At 39.4% G+C, this 20,678-nt stretch overlaps 2 protein-coding genes across 3 annotated transcripts in view; both read left to right on the forward strand.

The window, feature by feature from the left end:
* The first annotated feature begins 4,621 nt into the window (after positions 1–4,621).
* Positions 4,622–9,963, forward strand: dpm2 (dolichyl-phosphate mannosyltransferase subunit 2, regulatory). Of its 2 annotated transcripts, XM_078271934.1 has the most exons (5): positions 4,666–4,697; positions 5,592–5,765; positions 7,640–7,729; positions 8,538–8,640; positions 8,761–9,963. In XM_078271934.1, the coding sequence occupies exons 3-5, from the start codon at positions 7,667–7,669 to the stop codon at positions 8,814–8,816; spliced, it is 222 nt and encodes a 73-aa protein (XP_078128060.1). In that variant the 5' UTR covers positions 4,666–4,697; positions 5,592–5,765; positions 7,640–7,666; the 3' UTR covers positions 8,817–9,963. The 2 variants fall into 2 exon arrangements, with proteins under 2 accessions (XP_078128058.1, XP_078128060.1); XM_078271932.1 differs by lacking the exon at positions 5,592–5,765 and having other exon boundaries at positions 4,622–4,697.
* An 8,954-nt stretch (positions 9,964–18,917) lies between these two features.
* The window catches only part of pip5kl1 (phosphatidylinositol-4-phosphate 5-kinase-like 1), a 57,943-nt gene continuing 56,182 nt past the window's right edge, over positions 18,918–20,678 (forward strand). The window contains exon 1 of the mRNA XM_078272014.1: positions 18,918–19,102. The gene's annotated coding sequence lies outside the window, so the exon portion shown is untranslated. The remainder of the gene's footprint in view (positions 19,103–20,678) is intronic.

Raw genomic sequence — 20,678 nt, forward strand, 5'->3', positions numbered from 1 at the left:
TTGGAGGCAGCGTCGCAAAACGTTCAGTTTCATTGCTGAAGTCCAACAACACAGAAAAAACAGCCAATTCAAATAATAATTTAAGTAAGTTTGAATTTACGTATGAGTTTATTTTTTATTGAAAATGACACATCTATGCTCCTCACTATTAGGCTTTGGAGTTGCTGGCAGACTGTTTAGAATTTTAATTTAAAAACATGATATTTACCAAATGTACTCGTGGACCACTCTGAGAAATACTGGCCTATATCATGCTCAGGCTAATAATAGGAGAGTTTATGTCTAGTGTCCATTATTAACATCCCACTGTGGCTTTTTTACTAGTCCAGTTCATGTAAGATTTACTACTGACTACACAAGTCAAATATGATTTAATATGATTTCATCATGTCATCATTTTCTGGCTTTACGAGTTGATGAGGTCCCACCAAATGCAGCACAAGAGTTAGGAAAGGCTCTTACTGAGGGCAGACGTCCTCTGGACAGACTGAATCAAAATCAGACTGGAACTGAAATATAAGCTTTTATCCTCTTATTATATTTTGATGACTGTCTATTAATATACTATTTTGCACATGTGTACTCTATGAGGAGGATTGTTAGCTACCACTAAAAGGAAATTGCACGGTTGTCGAAAATGACATGACATGTTCAGTTTTAAAATGTCTTTCTTCGTTTCATTCCAATGCTCTTGTTATAGAACAAAATGTAATTTGGTGAATCTGTCGAAGGCTGCTCTAATGAGACAGCACAAAGCCTGATATATATATATATATATATATATATATATATATATATATATATATATATAATATATATGGCCATATGTAACCGTCCATTCTCTGCACTTCCTAAGTACTTTGAATTTGAATGTTCTTGTAAAATAATCAAGAATGTAAGATTTTGTGGTGATGTACTTGCTTGCTCACCTAGGAGCTCTTTCAAACTTTGGCCAGATTAACATATGTTTATTATCTATGTCACAACCAAAGCTAAATTGCAAAGGCTAATATGTTAGCAAACAGTTTTCTATTTTCACATTCAACAGACACAGAGCAACATCAACATTCAGTCAGAGTCTTGTTTCTGACCTTGTCTCACGTACCCCCTGCAGTACTCTAAAGTACCCCTAGGAGTACGCATACCCCAATTTGAGAAACACTGCTCTACAGTATACATGGGCCCAGTCCCTCTCTGTACTGATAGAGTATGTGGAGTTTCATTCAAAAACCATGGTTACACATGTAACCATCCAATATATTTTCAGACCAGCAGGCTGGTCTACAGATGTGTACAGACTTATATGTAAAAGCTAATATTTTATGTGAGAAAGGATAAGGAGCCATTAGGGTGTGGTCATGAGAGATATACAGTAAAGGGAACCGTTGTATTGGTGAATTGTCTACTACTGTGATTTCTTCTAAAATACTTTTGTACTGGACCGTGTGTAACCTGTGACCTTATTAATTACATTTATACAAATGTCTCTTTGCATGTGGTGAAAATGTTTTCCCCTACCTGATCATTTGAAATTAAACAGAATTGTTGCATAATAACATTAGGATTGTATTGCATTTATAGCTGTAATACTGATTTAATTTGCATAGGAATGAGATTTTGGTAAAAAGAATAAACATTATTTTAAGTTTTGTAACTTATTAAATACAAATTGGACCTACACTTGTCAAATTAGTAGAATTATAATAAATGCATATATAAAACACTTCTCTTAGCATGAATATGTTAAATAAACACCTTTCTGTCTACATGTTTGGTACACTTTTGTTGTCCTCAAAAGTTATTGGTTGTGATTATGTATGTACATGAACATATACATATTGTAACTCCAGATTTGTTTTCTCTCCTTGTATTGAAATGCAGGGAAATGTATATAAAAGGCACATCAAGAGTGGAGCAATGAATTATGATTTGCGTAAACCAAATAAAATGGTAAAGCATGGAATCTGAGTGGTGGAAGTAACAAAAGTTAATTGATAAAAATGGAGATGAAGAAAATGCATGTGAAATGAAAAATTACATTATGAATTAATTTGATCATTTTAAAGCTGATTTGATTGAAACAGAAGATAAAATGACAACAGCGCATCCATGACCAAGCCTTCTGTGATCGCGCACAGCCCCCACCCCTCTTCCATGCAGTTGCTTGTAACCAAAGAGGACACAGAGGATTAAAAACATATGATGGACTCTTTAGAAAACGTAATTATCTTATCTCGAGTTTAGTTGAGTGAGTTGAGTTTACCTGTCTTGTGTTACCTCGTTAACCTGTGTATTTAGTTTTTGTGTTCCCCTTGTCCTGAGTCAGATCATTGTGTGTGTCTTGTAGCCAGTTTTGCATTCCCGTGTGTTTTGTCTTCAGTTTGTTTGCGTGTTTTAGTTTCTGTTTTACTTGTATACTTTTATTTTTATTAAATCATCTAACGTTCCTCAGTTTCCGCCTCTGCATTTTGGGTCCACATTTTCTCCAGCTTTCCCTAACAGAATGATCTGACCTCTGTTAGGGAAAGCTGACAGGTGACGCAAGGGCTGGGAAACAGGTGAAACACATTAGGGCTGGGCAGAACAATCAAAAAAGGTGGGAAAACACAAGACAAAGTAAAACCAGACTAGACAAGACAGAAAACTAAACTATCAAAATAAAACAGGAAACTGAGCAAAATACAGAACAGAAACAGACTACCAAAATAAGATAAAACACACCAACCCCATAACAGGAACAATCTAACGTCTAATGTATCAACAACCACGCAACTAACTTTATGCACTCATAACAAAATGTTTGAGGCGTGGGCTGCATGCGTTTGGACTAAACACAGTGGTACATGATCTTGGAAAGCAATTTGACAACATTGTAGTTAATATATTTTGGTGTTGGCCCACCTGAAGGACATCACAGTCCCCTTGCTGGACCCCCTGCAGTTTGCCTACAGGGCTAACAGGTCTGTGGATGATGCAGTCAACTTGGGACTGCATTACATCCTGCAACACCTCGACTCTCCAGGGGCATGTGCAAGGATCCTGTTCGTGGACGTCAGCTCGGCGTTCAACACCATCATCCCAGACATCCTCAGCACCAAACTCACCCAGCTCACTGTGCCAGCCTCCACCTGTCAGTGGATCACAAACTTCCTGACTGACAGGAGTCAGCAGGTGAGGCTGAGAAACATCACATCCAGCTCCCGGACTATTAGCACTGGCGCCCCCCAAGGGGTGTGTGCTCTCCCCACTGCTCTTCTCCCTCTACACCAATGACTGCACCTCAGGAGACCCATCTGTTAAACTCCTGAAGTTCGCTGACGACACAACGGTCATCGGCCTCATCCGGGACAAGCTCAAAACAAGCTCAAAACTGTGGAGATGATCGAGCCCCCCTACACTCTTCCCCCCCCATCACCATACTCAACAGCCCTGTGTCTGCTGTGGAATCCTTCAGGTTTCTGGGATCCACTATATCCCAGGACCTAAAGAAAGTGGGAGCCCAACACTGACACCATCATCAAGAAGACCCAGCAGAGGATGTACTTCCTGCAACAGCTCAGGAAGCTCAACCTGCCTAAGGAGCTGCTGATCCACTTCTACACAGCCATCATCCAGTCTATCCTCTGCACGTCCATCACTGTCTGGTTCGGATCTGCCACCAAAAAGGACAGGAGCAGACTACAACGGACAGTTAGGACTGCAGAAAAAAATCATCGGTGCCAACCTGCCCTCCATTCATGACTTATACACTTCCAGAGTCAGGAAACGGGCAGGAAACATCACTGCAGACCTATCTCACCCCGGACACAACCTGTTCCAGCTTCTCCCCTCTGGTAGGCGCTACAGAGCACTGTACGCCAAAACCAACAGACTCAGGAACAGTTTCTTTCCACAAGCCATCACTCTGATGAACAGCTGACTTCTGACTCACAGTGTCAGGTTCAATTCCTGTGCAATAACCCAGCAACACTGTCTCTAATCAGCACCTGTTTACTGGTTCCACTTATTATTTATTAATCATTCTCTATTTCAGAGCTGTTCATACTGTTCATATTGTAATAGAATACTTATATAATAACATAATACTTATTTATTCCAGCATCCTTTGCACTATGCTCCATAATTAAAATAATAATAATTTATCACAAAAATAATTTACTCCTGCACACTTTGCACTCTTCATTGCACTACTGCCTCAACCTGTCTGTATTGTTTCTGTTTATAGTGTGTATATATTGTTTGTTTTTGTTGTTTGTTTTGTATGAGTAAGCACATTGTGAGCAATGTATAATTCCTCGTATGTGTCCTCATACCTGGCAAATAAAGCTGATTCTGATTCTGATATTCAGTGCATCAAAAAGCGTACTTGTTAAGATACCATCAGACAAGCTAATCCAGCACAAATTAGTGTATAAGAAGTCACCAAAATAAAGTATTTGAAACTCATAAGTAAATACAAATAGAGGGAAACTGCAATAAGGTCCACTTTTAAAAAAAACAACAACCTTCTACTAGTCTGGCTACGGGTCTGTATCATACATAGGCCACTGTACATGAAGTTGCAGTAGCTTCATTATCATTATAAAGTGTTTTTGCAGGTCAACCAGTAGGGGGCAGCAGAGACCCTCCGATCCATCTTGTCAGCCGGATTTATCAACAGGAAGAAGAACAGCAGGAAACGTCAGCAAACAGAAATGGTAAGAAAGATAAACTGATTAAACTTAAACAAGTGGATGTATTGCAGCTCTTTGAAGCTATAACGTTAACTGACTGATAAGCAGACTAAATCTTTGGCCTGTTTCATCCGATAATGAAGCTACGCTGGCTAAAGCATAGTTAACTAGCTAACGTTATAGACAGTAACTGTTAGCTAGCTAACGTTAATCTTCACGTTTATGAGAAACATCTTATATACAATAATGTTAGTTTATAACGTCAACGTTGGCTCTGTAGTTGGCGTTAAATCAATTATAATTCGCGTTTTAGTTTATAGCAAATGTAATTAACTAACTAACTTGCACTTGTACATAACCCGTAAACAACTTGTTAATCACGATTCCCTCAACTTTACAACAGGTTTTCCCAAAACGTTCCTTCGCAAGTCATTCATGTAACATAAACTAACATTAATAGATTTGACGCCGTTTCAATGTAGCATTGTTAATTCATGAACTAAATGTATCTGATGTTGTGCGACATGCGTATGTTTGCAAATTTATAAGCAAATCAACTGTTAACTAACAGATATGTGAATGGAGTTTGTTCTATAGTTTAGGACATCACGGATAGCGGCGTTTTTCAATCCATCTCAGTGTTTCCTTTAGGATTTTTTTTTTTAGCAGTGAGGGCAGGTCTGTCCGAACAACAACCCCCCTAAGAAAAATGTTTACCTGACAATATATTTACTATCATTACATCTATGATTATGTAAGGTAGTAGCCTTAAGTAGGCCACTAGGCGGCACTGTTGCCATCACTGTAACAGATGCATTTAGCAATTTTCGCTTCTTTGTACCTTACGAGACACCGTAGTTTACACTTGATCTGTGTAGGCCGCCGTGTTTGTTTTAAAACTATATGTACTCCGTTTAGGGGATGAGGGAACCAGCCTTCTCTGTGACAATAAAACCAGATGGTCTCAGCCACAATCTTCAACCCAGCGTCCCGTGCCCCCTTCTCTCTGCACTTCACCCCTAACATCTAACACAACGCAGCGTATCGCAGCAGTGCCGAGGGGTACCTCCAGGCGGCAGACGCACAGAGGGAGTGGGTTACCTCCTGTAGATAGATAACTATTTCCAATTTATATTATATTACATTGACTCACTTACCATTTTAATGTTTCAAGAGGTTTGATATCAGGACGATGAGCTGACAGAACTGACAAGTTGAACGTTGTCCAATTAGAACGGACCCACTGCGGTGACGTTTTTTGGTGGAGCTGTTCGTTTAATAGTCGACTTGGAAGAAAGCGAACATTTTGACAATAAACTACATCAACACAACAGTATGTGGAGTTAAACTGGACGGGCCCAATAACCTCTGAATAGTTCTACTTGTTGTTAAATTGCAATGTGAGCAGCAGCCAACGGCAGTGCATTGCGTCTAGTGTATAAGAGCCTTTATACACTAGATGCAGCCCAGCTTGCGCTGAGGCAAATGCCAAGGCCCTAATGGAGCTCCAGGGCCTGCAGCTAGCCCATAGGATGGAAGGGACACCAGCAGCTAACGAAACCCCTCAAATTCACAAAAATGCATTAAATTGAAATCGGACACAAGCGTTAGCTTTGTAAGACCTTAGGGTAGCTGTTATATAAGTGGCGTGACGAAATTCAAACTGTAAATATACTATAGTTATGCCGGCCAGCTCCGCGGAGCCCCGAGCCCCAGTTGTCCAGTAACCCAGAAACGGTGACTTTCTCCTGGGTATGGAGCGCAGCGGGGCTGCCGCTGTCTCGTCAGACTGTGGACCTCCTGAAGTCCGACACGTCTTCCCAAATTTGCAATTAGCCATCAGTTGTCGTGAAACGGCCCATATGTGAGCTTTATATTGATTTCTCGCATAAAAAAAGTCTCAGAAGTGAAGTTAGTAACGAAACATTGCAGTGTCTGAAATATGAGACCTGCTGTCTCGTCTCCAATGTATGTGTATGTGGTTCCTCAACCAATCAGCGCGCAGCTCATCTAAATATTCATGAGCATACCATATTTGGAAGAAAAGCTCTCGTTCCAAATAGAGCCAAAACACAGGGATGCATAAGGGCCCATAAAATAGCAACCGGGCAATTTTCAGCCCAACCAATGTTACATACCCTATTAGGAGACCTTAAGGAACAGTGTGAAATACCCTATATAATCATTCTATCACCCCTTTAAGTTAAAGATTATTCAGCTAGTAGCACCTAGGGCTGCTCGATTATGGGAAAAAAAAAACAACCTGTTATGTTGGTCAATATTGAAATCAGGATTATTTAACACAATATCATTGACTACTCATTGACTTTTGGAAAGATGCCTTTATTGAACTTGAAAAAGAGTAAAACAGGGCACCTGGGTAGCTTACCTTGTAGAGCGTGCGTCCATATATAGAGGTGTACTCCTGGACGCAGCAGCTGCGGGTTCGACTCCGACCTGCGGCCCTTTGCTGCATGTCGTTCCCCCCCTCTCTCTGCATGTCTTCAGCTGTACTGTACAAATAAACGCCTAAAATGCCCAAAACATTATCTTAAAAAGAAGTAGAAAAACAGTTAAACAAATCAACAGTGAAAACACCTTGAAATGTAATACTTTTCCCGTTGAATAAATAATCTAACATTGACTTTCTGAGTAAGTTTAGCCTTCGGTAGGGGCGAAAGTGTGTGTGTCATTCAGAAAACAAGACAAAATAAGAGTTTACTTGCAGATGTAATGTGTGAAATGTTTTTCTGGATTATATGGTTTTTGTGATCGCTTGGAGCCAAAATCGAAAATGCGATCAAAATTCGATTAATTGCTCAGCCCTAGTTATCTACACTGTTGTCCCACATTCATTCAAGTTCATCTGGACAATATTTCAAATAATTGATTTAAAGTTATGCCGCATATAACAACACCCAAATGCCTTCTGCTCAGTTTTTCTTTTGATCTTTTTTTACATTCAGGCTACAGGAGTGGATCAAGCAGTTGGCATGAGTCTTGTTGTCTTCAGCCTCCTGTTGTTCACATACTACTCTGTCTGGGTCATCATCCTGGTAGGTTCTGTTTACGTCCCTAAAACCCTTATAAGAGACCTCAACCTTTTTTTTCTTCCTTCTAAAACCATTCTGCTGTGTCCACACAGTACAGTTTATAGAACAACCAAAAGGAGGGAGGCTGTCAAAATACATGTCAAAATGATTTAAGTAAGCACATTTTTACCCCTGCAGTAGTCTATATCCACGACGTTCGACTTCCGGGATTGCTCCATTGCCGCCGGAAATTCCACCGGATTTCACTCTTTTCGGCCGGACGTTACCTTCTTCTTTCTTTGTGTTGGAATTTCAAACTCCGGTGGATTTATGAGGATTATGGTTAACTGCTCCTCAGATCCCTGCAGGGTAAATCCAGACAGCTAGCTAGACTATCTGTCCAATCTGAGTTTTCTGTAGCAACTTTTGAACGTACATGTTCCACCGAAACAAGTTCCTTCCCAAGGCTATTTTGCAGTGGCACCGTGGCTTAGTGCCACCCATGACAATTGTGATTGGTTTAAAGAAATGCCAATAAACCAGAGCACGTTTTTCTCCCATCACACAACGCTGTGTGGACTAGCCAGACCCTCCTCCACAGCGCTGTGGAGGAAGGTCTGGCAAAGCGAGACTACCCTTGCAGGATCATTTGAAAGGCCACCACCACCTTAATGCTTTTACTGTCTCACTTAATATTATTATTACATGCATAATTACCCTACATGTTTTATATGATTGCATTTTAATAGCAATTTCAGTCTTTTAAAAGCATGTTTAAGAAAACTTTTTAAATGATATATATATATATATGATGTGCTTTTTTTTTTTTCAGCCTTTCGTGGACAGTGATCACGTACTGCACAAATATTTTCTTCCTCGGGAATACTCAGTCATTCTGCCTGGCATTGCAGCAGTAATACTGCTCCTCTGTATAGGTGAGTAGACTGTCTAAAACAAAGCAGTCTGCAGATAACCCTCTAAATGCTCTACATATTAAACGTGGCGTGACAATGTGTGTAGTGTCAATGTTATTACCACTCTTATCTTCTCCACAGGGGCCTTCACTGCAGTTATCATGTGGAAGAATCGCAAGCCAAAAAAAGTGGACTAATCTCAGGATGTTGGCGTGACTGCTAAACCGTCTCTAGTGGCCCTGACGTTAATGCTCACAGAATGAGAATTGTACAGAAGAAAGTTTCCTGATATTTATTTTATATTTTGGTTCTATTTTCAGTTCTGTTCAAGTTGATAATTAGAAATCAGCTACTGTGTTTTAAAGCTGCTATGTGTCGAATTTGAAAACCTTCGACTTCAGTGAGTGGTAGATTATAAAAAGACACTGAGAATGAATATTGTGAAACAAAATATAGACTGCAACAATGACAATAACTTAAAAGATCCCATTAAAAAAAAAAAAAAAAAGACACAAAATGACTTTAAATGTGTCCAAAGCTTATGCGATTGCTCAGTGAATCACTGTTACTATGACTGGTCTGTACTGTAGTGTTCAGATCAGTCACAGTGTTCTCTCCTTTAGTAGGCAGTACACAGTGTTAACAGGAGTTCATTTAGCTGAAGGGTTTATGTCAATGACATATTTAATAGACCATTAGGATTTCATTGGGATCAAGTAGATAATGCCTCATAGAAACAAACTACTGTAAAAGGGAGATCTTATGTCAGTATCTTGAACTTCACAGGTGTCTCAATAGACTTTTACCTAATCAGATAGCATATCGGCTCCAAATTTTAGAAAACCCTGATTATAAGAAGACAGTCCCCTTGACAGTGAACATTAAGGCTTCAAACAACCCATAATGCATCACTCTCTGTAGGAGCCAGCATTACACCAGTACTCTCCCCATTCTAAAAAAACAATCTGACGCGAATACGTAAATGTCTTGTCCTCAATATATATAATACAACCCTCCCTATTTAAAACGTACTTTCCAGAATGTATTATGTTTGGGCCAATATGACAATTGACAGTAATATGGCAGGATGGAAGGAGGTGGAATATATGTCACTGTGTAAAGAAATGACAGAATTCCGACTTTATTGAAAGCAGTATGGGTCTTAAATTCTGTAAATACTGTGACAATGTGTCCATTTTTGTAGTCTGTGAAAGTATGAATGATGTTAATTGTATTTTTTTTTGGCTGCAAACCAGCATTTTATTTGATACAAACCAACAGTAAGGCTGGTAATGGGGCCAATGGTCCATTTTCTTTGATAAATAAAATGTTGATGCTGGGAAACAGTGTTTTTTTGAATTACAAATGCTTTGTTTATCTTGATAATTGCAGATCTGCAGTACAGTAGATGCTGTAGCTCTAATTGTAAAAGTCATCGTATTAGTAACACTAGCAAATAATACATATGTTAGTAGTAGGAGTAGGCTTATAAGTAACTAGTAGCAGTAAACTACTACTGGGAATAGTGGCTTATCCAAGTACTGTATCTTCCAGTGTTACATTTTCCTCCTGACTGCTGCCCTCTGTGGAAAATAATTACTGAAACAGTTTATGGACAGTCACACAATAATGGAGTTTATGTTTAGTTTTCAAACAGTATGTTTCTCGTGTACCATAGAACAGTTGTTCTCAACCTTTTCGAGGTTACCCCCCAGAGTAATGAGGTTTGTGTTTAGACCCCCCTCACCCCTATCGACAACGAAAGGGAGCTGCAAACCGTTGGAAACAGCTGTTTCTACACGTCTCCCCCTGCTGAATTTGAGTGATTTGATTTGACAAATGCTCTGATTAATACAAATAATGCTTTGCTTTAACAGAAGTTTAGTTTTAGCAGCTAGCACCTAGCCTTTCTCCCCAACCATCTGGTAACCCCCAGAAATGTACTTGCGACCCCCTTGGGGGTCCTGACCCCCAGGTTGAGAACCACTGCCATAGAAAATGATTCATGAGTGATGACAACTAACCAATGAGTTTTGCAAATACATTTTGTGATCTTTCCCAATTGCATACATTTTTGGACACTCAAATAAACTGGTGGACAGGAAATGTAGTGCACTATATAGGAAACAGGGAGTGATTTGGACACAGTCATGGCAAACATAGCTGCTAAACATCAGCATGTTAACATTGTCACTGTGAGCATGTTACCATTCTGACATCACCGTGCCTATAAGTAAGGCCTCCACGCTTTTATTTCAGCAAATGAATTCTGAGCGTATCTGCTGTGTAGTGCCCTCAAAAATTCCAATGATAGAACTAAAAAGCTAACAATCCCACAATGCATTTCATCATATTTTATAAATGCAAAAAATTACCTTTGTGCCAATCTACACTAGCCTGGCTTCGCCCTCCTACGTACTTCCGTTCAATTTTCATTTTCCTTCAGTACTACGTCTGGGCTTTCAGTATATTCTTGGGTATTCTCCAGCCAAACCTTTACCGGTCTAATCAGCGAACAGAGGGAGTGGATGAGAACGATGACATTGAGGATGTGTGCTAGTTTGAGTTGTTGTTCCGTAATTGCGGCGGAGAAAGATGCGAGCGAAGCCATTCGGTCCGTTGTGGCAACGCTGCCAAATATCCAGACGTTAAAGCCCGAGCAAGAACAATCTTTGAGTTTTGTTGGTGGCCATGACGTTGTGGCCATCCTCCCCACGGGGTTTGGGAAAAGTTTGATTTTCCAGCTCGCTCCGTTAGTAGTGAAGGAGTTGGCGAAGGCAAACGCTAGCGATGCTAAGCCAACGTCACGACCAAACGTTAGTGATTGGTTATGGCAGATCCAGAGTGGCTCTGGGCAGATCCAATAGTTTTAAACTTCAACAGAGTACCCGCCTTCAAGGAAGTTAACACTTGTCTATGGAGAGTGGCCAGACTCATATTTATGTGGTAAGAGTGGCCTTACCACATAAATAAGTGTCTGAAATATTGACGTAGTGCTCACCATAGAGTAAACTACTGTGTCCATTTTATAGGGAGTAGTGCATTAGTGAATGGTGAGTGATGTCTGACACAGCCTTTTTTCCTGTTTTCAAGAAAGAGGTCATTTTGTTATATCGTCAAACCAGTTGGTACACCTTCACCTTCTCACCCATCCTTATCTACTGCTAGGAAAATGTCACCTCTTCATCCTGTTTCCTTGTTTGTTCTCTACTCCAAACAAGGAGATGGGATAAAGAGTTAAGGTCTCAAAAAACCACCATTCTGTCTGCTGTGTCTTTGTTTGTTCTCTCCAAACAAGTTCATGGGTGTACAATAGCTGTTGAGTCAGATTACAAAGACAAATACAGAACAACAACACAAAGTTCAATCATAAGAAATATAGAAAGACAATAAACATTCAGAATTGGAAAGTTATTTGATAAATAAATTAGGATAATATGGATGCAAAAGAAAATATAATTATGTAAAGCAGGTGCAACAAGAAGTTTGCAGGTTTAAAACCAGATTGCTACATTGTCCAAGAGGCACAATTGAGTTGATTTTAAGAAAGTGCTGTAATTTTTTCCAGGAGTCGGTGTACTAAAACGAAGCAGTTTTTCCAAGTTCAGACCGAGCTTGTTGAACATGACGTAACAGCCAGTCAGCAGAGCAAGTCTGATAATGTTCCGCTGAGTAACAGAGAAGTTTCATAAGGTAAGATGGTTTTCCAATAACAGCCTTACAGATAAAGAGATACCAGTGAGTATCATGTCTTTCTTGGAGAGAAGACCACCCAACACTTTCATATAAAATACAATGATGTATACCATAGGCATGAACCTTAATAAAACCTTAATAAAAACTACCTAGAACACTGAACAAATCACTACCTCCCCTAAATCCCAGAGACTTTGTGCATTCTCATCTTGCAGATTTCCTCGGATTGTGTTGGCACCGTGATTGCATCTGCTGTTGTGGTTTCCTCGACGCCCACTGCTACTATTATTATTATTATTATTATTATTATTTATTATTATAAATCCAGACAGCTAGCTAGACTATCTGTCCAATCTGAGTTTTCTGTTGCACAACTAAAACAACCTTTCAGCATACACATGTTCCACCAAAACAAGTTCCTTCCTGAGGCTATTTTGTAGCGGCACAGGGGCTTAGCTCCGCCCATGACAATTGTGATTGGTTTAAAGAAAAGCCAGTAAACCAGAGCATGTTGTTCTACCATCCCGGAATGCTGTGTGGACTAGCCAGACCCTCGGCTGCAGCGCTGTGGAGGAAGGTCTGGCAATGCGAGACTAATTATCCACTAGCTAATGATAGCTCTCTAACTTGCTTATCTTTTATATGCTAGTTCAGATCTACAAACTAATGTTTTTTTTAAGATTATTTTTTGGGGGCCTTTCCCTTTATTCAATAGTGACAGTGATAGACAGGAAAGGGCGGAGAGAGAATGGATGACACGCAGAAAAGGGCTTCTGGTCGGATTCAAACCCGGGCCACTGCAAAGGACTCAGCCTACATGGGGCGCACACTCTAATGGGTGAGCTAGAGGTCGCCCCTACAAACTAATGTTTTGTTAATGCCTTGTGCAATTCCTATTATATTTGTATAGACCTTTTTCATATGGGTATGTTTACAAATGTTGGAGTTTAATATTCAGAATTTTTATCAGGTAAGCCTAACTGAGTTTATTACATGAATGTAGTTTTTTAACATGCTGGTTGCATCCAGCTTTATTAAGTATTTTGTTAGAGCAGGTGCACTGAAGTGAGTTCAGTTTTCTGCATTTGGAAGAATAAGGCCCTGTTCACACAGAGTGCCTTTGCAGAAAAAAATGCCCTCTGGCTGATCGGGGCCTAAGTAGACTAGTAGATTACAAACCCTATTTTCTTTATGTCATAGCAGGTCCATCAACTTGCTGCTGCAACACTGCTGCTGGTGATGACAGGACAGTCAAAAACGAATAAGAACTTACTTGAGATCCTCTATGGCCTAGGTAGCCATAGAGGACCACCTCAGTGGCAGTAATAAGCATCAACCTCCAGGTTGGTAGCCAGATCTGTTATGATGATGTTATAAATGTCTTTGCCAGCAGGAAGGCACCTCGCTAACTGCTGATTTAGGCCACGATCAGACAGCACTTTTTCAGGTTGCAAAATGGGAGGCGCATCCACTGCGTTTTTTGTTAGGCTTGCTAGGCAACCAACGAATCACCTGTCCTTAGCCAACCATTATTTTGCTGTAAAGTTAATTATTTTGGGCGCCTTTCAGGTTTGAGTTGACGTTTTTTCAAACGTTAAGGGAGCTGTTGCAAAAATGTGAGGCGCTCAGCAATGCACAAAGCAGAGAGCGAAACTCTTAACTCTCATTGAAAATACAATGAATGTAATACAATTACAAAAAGCCGCCCCAAGCTGCTAAAATGCGCTCCGTTGGATCAGGGCCTTAGGGGCTAACACACCAAAAAGGTTTTGTTTTAGTTCCTTTAAAATGTTATTTTTGTGCCTGTTACTAGACATTTTGCCCTTTTCTTGGGCAATTTTGTATTAACGTTTTATTCAAATAGTGCTCTTTTTTATTCAAATAGTGCTCCTTCTTTCTTTCTCATTTCATCACTGTACAGACTTTGAACAATATTATTAGTTATTTGTAATAAATGTATGTCTTCACCATATGGTTGCCTGTGCATCATATCTTTTTGGTTGTGTCTAGAGCTGCAAAGATTAATCGATTAATCAATTCGTTGTCAACTATTAAACTAATCGTCAACTATTTTGATAATCAGTTAATCGGTTTGCGTAATTTATTTGAAAAAAAGCATAAATTCTCTGATTCTAGCTTCTTAATTGTGAATATTTTCTAATTTCTTCACTCCTCTGTGACAGAAAGCTAAATATCTTTGTTATGATTGTGTATTTGTTCTGTTTCCTGTTTCATTTTGGTAGTCTGTTTTTCTCCCTTGTCATGTCTTGTTTTACTTCCTACATTGTGTTTTCCCGCCTTTTGTTATTGTCTGCCCCACCCTGATTGGTTTCACCTGTTACTGAGTGCTCATGTCACCTGTCTCTTGTTTCCTCGTTACCTCTTGTATTTAGTCTCTGTTTTTCTTTATCTGTTGTCTGGTTATTATTTCTCTGTTGGAGTTTGTGTGGTGGTCTATCTGTTTTGTCTCTGTCTTGCTGTTTTCTGTGATTCCTGTTTTTTGGCTGCTGTTTTCTGGACACCTTTTGTTTGTATGGATTTTCATTTATTAAATCTTCAAGCTCACTAATTTTGCCTGGCTGTCTGGGTCCAACATTCTCTGAACCATGACAATCTTTGAGTTGTTGACAAAACGAGACATTTGAAGACGTCATCTAGGGCTTTGGGAAACACGTTTTCCACCATTTTCTAACATCCAGACCAAACAACTTATAGATTGATCGAGAAAATAATCGACAGAATAGAACACTAAAATATGCATCAAGCAAGAGGCTCTGAGAAGGACCATTCGTAATAGACAAATCAAATACTGTACTGTATTTATTGTAGTCTATTTAATGTTGCTGCCAGTAGCAAACCGTGACTCCTAAACCTTGGCCCTCTGACACCCCTTCCCTCATCAGAAAAGATAGCAAACTACCAGCCTTCTGTATCTTCTGTTATAGCACTGCAAACGTTGCTTACGACAATTCTAGCTCTGATACAAAAATTAAGACTACTCCAGTCTCAGAAATGCAACAGGTAAACAGCACGAGAGAGTTATCACCAAAAAGAAAGTCGCTAATTTCTTAAGCAAAATGCAAATCCTCCTCACAAATAATCGCATCATCACACAAGCTGTGTGTGCACTGAAGCGGAAGTCAGCAGCTGGGGTGCAGAACACATGACAGCCACTCCCTCCTGGCACACAAATGTCCTGTGCCTACACATCATGACGGCATGCACACCATTCGTTTTTTTGGAAAGCACCACCACAAACAATAATATACAGTAAAAAGGGCTGGGCAATATATCGATATATCTATCGTGATATGAGACTAGGTATCGTCTTAGATTTTGGATATCGTAAAATCGTTATATGACATTATTGTCTTTTCCTGATTTTAAAGGCTCCATTACAGTAATGTGATGTAATTTTTAGGGCTGTCAAATGATTATTTTTTTTTAATTGCAATTAATCGCTGAATTTCTATAGTTAATCGCGATTAATCACATGTGTTATCACATGATTAAAATTCTATTATTTTGCATTTCAGAACTGTTTTTAAGTACATATTAACAATGGAAATCAATTCTTACCAGTGTATCTTGATTGGGAAACAAATGAATGCAAAGAAAGTGACTTTATGAACTTGATTTTAAGATTTGTATTTGTTTATTATTTATTTATTTACTGTAAACAAAAGAAAATGTGTGAATCTAGTCACACATTTGAATCTAGAGTCAATATAGTGTGCAGTAACTCCTAAATAATTTTGATTACTCACTGACGTCCAGTGATCACCTTGCATCACTTTGCAGCAGTTCCAGTTGGGCTGCTTTCTCCGTGTCGTACAGGCTGTGTATGCGTGCGTGAAACTACTGTCCGCCTCGACGGCAATGTATAAGACGGGTCTTCTACGATGCTTCTACGATGCTGACAGTTAGTTGCCACCCATTTTGCAAGAACGGTAGTATTTTTTTGGGATTTGTTTTCATCCGCAGGTCGGCAAGTAGCACTCTCCAAAATAGTGCTTTGCCTGAGCTTGCTAGCATCAACTTGTCACCAGTCACGTTAACTGTAGGCTATTATGCTTAGCTCGTAGGAGGTAGCTCAAGCTTGATGTGCTTCGGTGATATTTTAATTCGGCTTTACACAATGTGCATATGGCTTTCGACCCGTCCGGGAGTTTTGGAAAATAAAAAGCGCCATTCAGATTGTGTTGCTGCTGTCTTTCTCCATCATGCCTGCAGCCTGCAGCAGTAGGATGTGTTACGAGGAAGTATGGCAAAGTGCGGCAAAGGGTCAAAATAGTAGCCTGTTAGGCACAACGCGAAGCCGAGTGAAGTGAAAATAAATTAATAAATGGCGGCATGCGATTAAAACAAATTAACGCATTATGCTCGGCCCTTAACGTGTTAATGCTGACAGCCCTAGTAATTTTTTGAACTTACCAGATCTAGCTGTTCTATTATTTGCCTTTAATGTCGTTGCAATATCAATACCAAGGTATTTGGTCAAAAATATGGTGATGTTGGATTTTCTCCATTTTGCCCAGCCCTAACGGTAATAATATTATTAGACTGACACAATTCAATTCAATTTTATTTATAGTATCAAATCATAACAAGAGTTATCTCAAGACACTTTACAGATAGAGTAGGTCTAGACCACACTATAATTTACAAAGACCCAAGTAATTCCCCCAAGAGCAAGCATTTAGTGTGACAGTGGTGAGGAAAACTTACTCTTAGGGAGAAAACCCAGGCTCTTGGTAGGCGGTGTTTGACGGTGCTGGTTGGGGGTGTAATGAACAGTGGCAATTATAGTCACAATAAAGATAATGGAACTATGACTAGAAATTGTAGTTGCATGGCGTAGCAGGGCACTGCAGGGCATAGCAGGGCACTGCAGGGCACTGCAGGGTGTAGCAGGGCGTGGAGCAGCAGCCTATTCAATATATGTTATGTTTCATTCGGGAAAACACTCATATGCATAATAATCAATACATTTGCACCGATGTCCTACTTGCGGCTTCCATCGTAAACCAACAGGCTAATATCTGTGCCGTTTTTCCCCTGCCACTAGCTTGTGATTTTTGTACCCCACAGCAAACATATCATAAGGGTAAGTGAAAGCAAAGCCCACCCATTTAGTGTGAAGATATGGTTGGGCAATTTTTCTGTCAGTTGAATGTAGTCCACTCATTGAATTACTATAGCTCGGCCCTGTTAATGTGTAGCTGGACCACCAATCACAGAGCTGAAAGCATTTCAACATTTTCTTCCCAGCAACTGCAGAGGCAGCAACATTCTGACAGGGAGACAAAGGGGCTTATTCATTTAACCATTTGCATTCCAACACAAACTGAATAGTCAGGTTTAACCCTTGTGTTGACTTCGGGTCACATTGACCCATTTTAAATTTTTGTTTTATATCAGAAAATATGGGACGTAGAAATAAAAAATCGTCAAAAAAAGTGTTTTTTTCAAGGTTGAAAGGAAGACAACATTATTTCCTCAGAAACATTTTGTTTAGATGGTGATTGTCAAATTATGATATGATAAAATAAAATCAGAACTTTTAAATATTAGGCTATTTTCTTTTTATTAAATTTTTTTTTAGAATAGCTTAGGCCCTCTCTCCCCTCTGGTTGCTGCTAATGGGTCTAACTTTAGTCTTTACGTGCTTATTTCTACATTATGTGTGCTTAAACTAATATTTACAATACAATCTAGGGTGCGCCCTGGATCTTTGTTTGTCAGAAGATTTAAATTAGAAATTGGACTGGAGACTGCAGATGCAACACACTGTATTCCGACTGATGATGACAATAGGTATTTGACAGCAAAATAACTATACATTCTTACAGCGTGACGTTCTTACAAGTGACATTATTATTTTTTTGCCGATTTTAGAGAGTACTGACAATGTGCCTCAGCCAACAAGGCATACAGTTAGGTGGTCTCAGAGCAGATGGAAAATGCAGTAAACAATATTAACACACACTCCATTATTTTCACAAATTGTAATGTTATGCACTTTGATGCCCTTAGCATTCTTTTTGCCTTGCATATTGTATGATCATTTAAGGTCTATACCTTTTTTAGTATTTATCTTCTGATTGTACACTTACAAAAATCTTGTGCTGTGTTTTAGACAGGGGGAACCTTTATGTGGCTGATTTAATTTGTACAGCTGGGAGAGGAGAAAGTTCTCTGTTTTGCAATGCGATGTGTGAAGTTATGTTTTCTGACAAATGTTTTATCACTTCGCGTATTTTTGCTGCTCTTACCAGGGAAAGGATGAAGAATAATATCTGGAGCCCAGATAGCTGGACCACAGCCATGACCGCATGAGTCAGCAGGGCTTGTTTTGTGGCATCATCCTAACAAACCCATTTGACGACATAAATGTTTTAGATTGTAGGCCTATTATTTAAACATTTTATTCATATATCTATTTAGTGTATGATATTCAATTCCCCTTTTTCCCCAGTCACATAATTCCTGCAGATGACTGTACAGTATTTCTGTGGTGTTAGTCAGAGTGCGTGAATAATAGCGCGCGCGCGCGCAGGGTGCAGTGCAGCTGGCAGTCAGTGCATGGGTGTGACCGCAGAGTAGCCAGCAAGGCTCCGCCGGGCTCCGCGAGGCTTGGTGTCATCACACGGTCACTTTGCGCGCTGACATGTGATGTGACACTCACACACACACACACACACACACACACACACACACACGAATAGACCGAGCCCAGCCTCCACGCACCGACCTGCTCTTCTCTGCGTCCCCGAACCACACTGAGGCAAGTAAAACGCTTTAATTTGAAAATGACAACTTTCATATGCAACTGTAGGCTACAATTGATGAGTAAAGTCAGGCTACTTTGGGAGCTCCAATGCTTTCATTGTTTCCCATCACTGCTACTGGATTACAGAATTAGACGTTATAGGGATGGATGTTTTTTTTAATTACATTTCCTTTTTTAATCCTGCTCTTTTTTTTCACTCATTCACTGTGTCACAGTGTGGGATGCCAGTCATTAAACATAATCTGTTTTTTGATTTGTTAATCTTCACCAGCTATAGGATGCAGTTCACTAGGCTACAATTTAAAGCTAAAAATCCCCCTCTGAAACAATCACTATTATCTACATATACAATACATCTAATAGCCTACAAGTGAAACTTGCCACATTGTGAAAAAACTCCTGCAGCACATAGTTATCTTAAATGAAGAAGTTAAATGAGTTGTGATGGATATCTTGAGTATAGATACATGTTTGAAAATCGTTTATATCGTGATTTTTTTTTCAGACGTTTTTTTTAATTGATTCTTTTTCCTAGAATTGATAAAGATATATATATATGTTTTTATATATTTACCAATGATTCACCCAAATATTTCTGTTCATACGGTACCACTGATGGCAACTAAATCATATCCATTTCCAGCAAAACAGAGTGAAAGCAGGAAATGCAGAAAATACATTATGTTCTTCAGTTACACTTTACTTGAAGGTATCTACATAAGAGTGACATGACACTATCATGAACGTGTCATAAACATTATAAACAAGTCATAAACGTTTATGACATCATGCTTCTTTTAGTAAGTGTCATTTGGTTTTGTCATGACAAGTTATGGTTATGGTTATGGTTAGGGTGACTGTGTCATGACAGTGTCATGTCACTCTTATGTAGATACCTTCAAGTAAAGTGTTACCTGTTCTTCTTTACAAATGTAATAAGTGTCAGACTGACTGACTGCCATGTGATGTGCATTCTTTTTTTAGAAAACAGTTAGTTTTTAGAAATGTCTCATGATATATTGCCTCTAGAAGTGTATTATTCAACTGTTGTTTTTGTTAAAGAAGAAAATCGCACTTCTAGAATTGCAATAAATGAAAATCGCAATACAAATCGAATTGGCATCCATGTATCGTGAAAGAATCGAATCAGGACAAAAGCATATCATCCCAGCCCTAGTCCAAACTATTTTTCCCAAGTATAGTGGTTAGGGGCCTGACCTATATTAAACCTGTGATCCAGGACTGGAAAACACAGGCTTTGTTGTGCTTGTGTCAACACGCTGCATACTCAGAATCAGTGGTTTGACATGAATGCCATGTGAAAGGGATGTTACTGGACCTAACGTCAAACAGTGGGGTTGAAAAAGATGCAAATGTCACATTTGATCAAAAATGTCTGTATTTGCCAATATGTGACATCATATTCAAGCACCCACCTACTCCCCCACTTGGCCAGGTCCCATCATTTGAATAATAGGCCAATTGTATGAAATGTATGAATGACATGAAGTGCTAACCATGGCCGGATTGGCCTGTTTGAAGGACCCAGGGCAATAAAATCATTGTTGAG

This window comes from Sander vitreus, chromosome 16, assembly GCF_031162955.1.
Source record: "Sander vitreus isolate 19-12246 chromosome 16, sanVit1, whole genome shotgun sequence".
Classification (NCBI taxonomy): Eukaryota; Metazoa; Chordata; class Actinopteri; order Perciformes; family Percidae; genus Sander; species Sander vitreus.

Coding starts and splice junctions, on each gene's coding strand:
- dpm2 (XM_078271932.1), top strand. Junction 7,730..8,537: donor CTGTCTGGGTCATCATCCTG/GTAGGTTCTGTT, acceptor TTTTTTTTTCAG/CCTTTCGTGGACAGTGATCA. Junction 8,641..8,760: donor AATACTGCTCCTCTGTATAG/GTGAGTAGACTG, acceptor TCTTCTCCACAG/GGGCCTTCACTGCAGTTATC.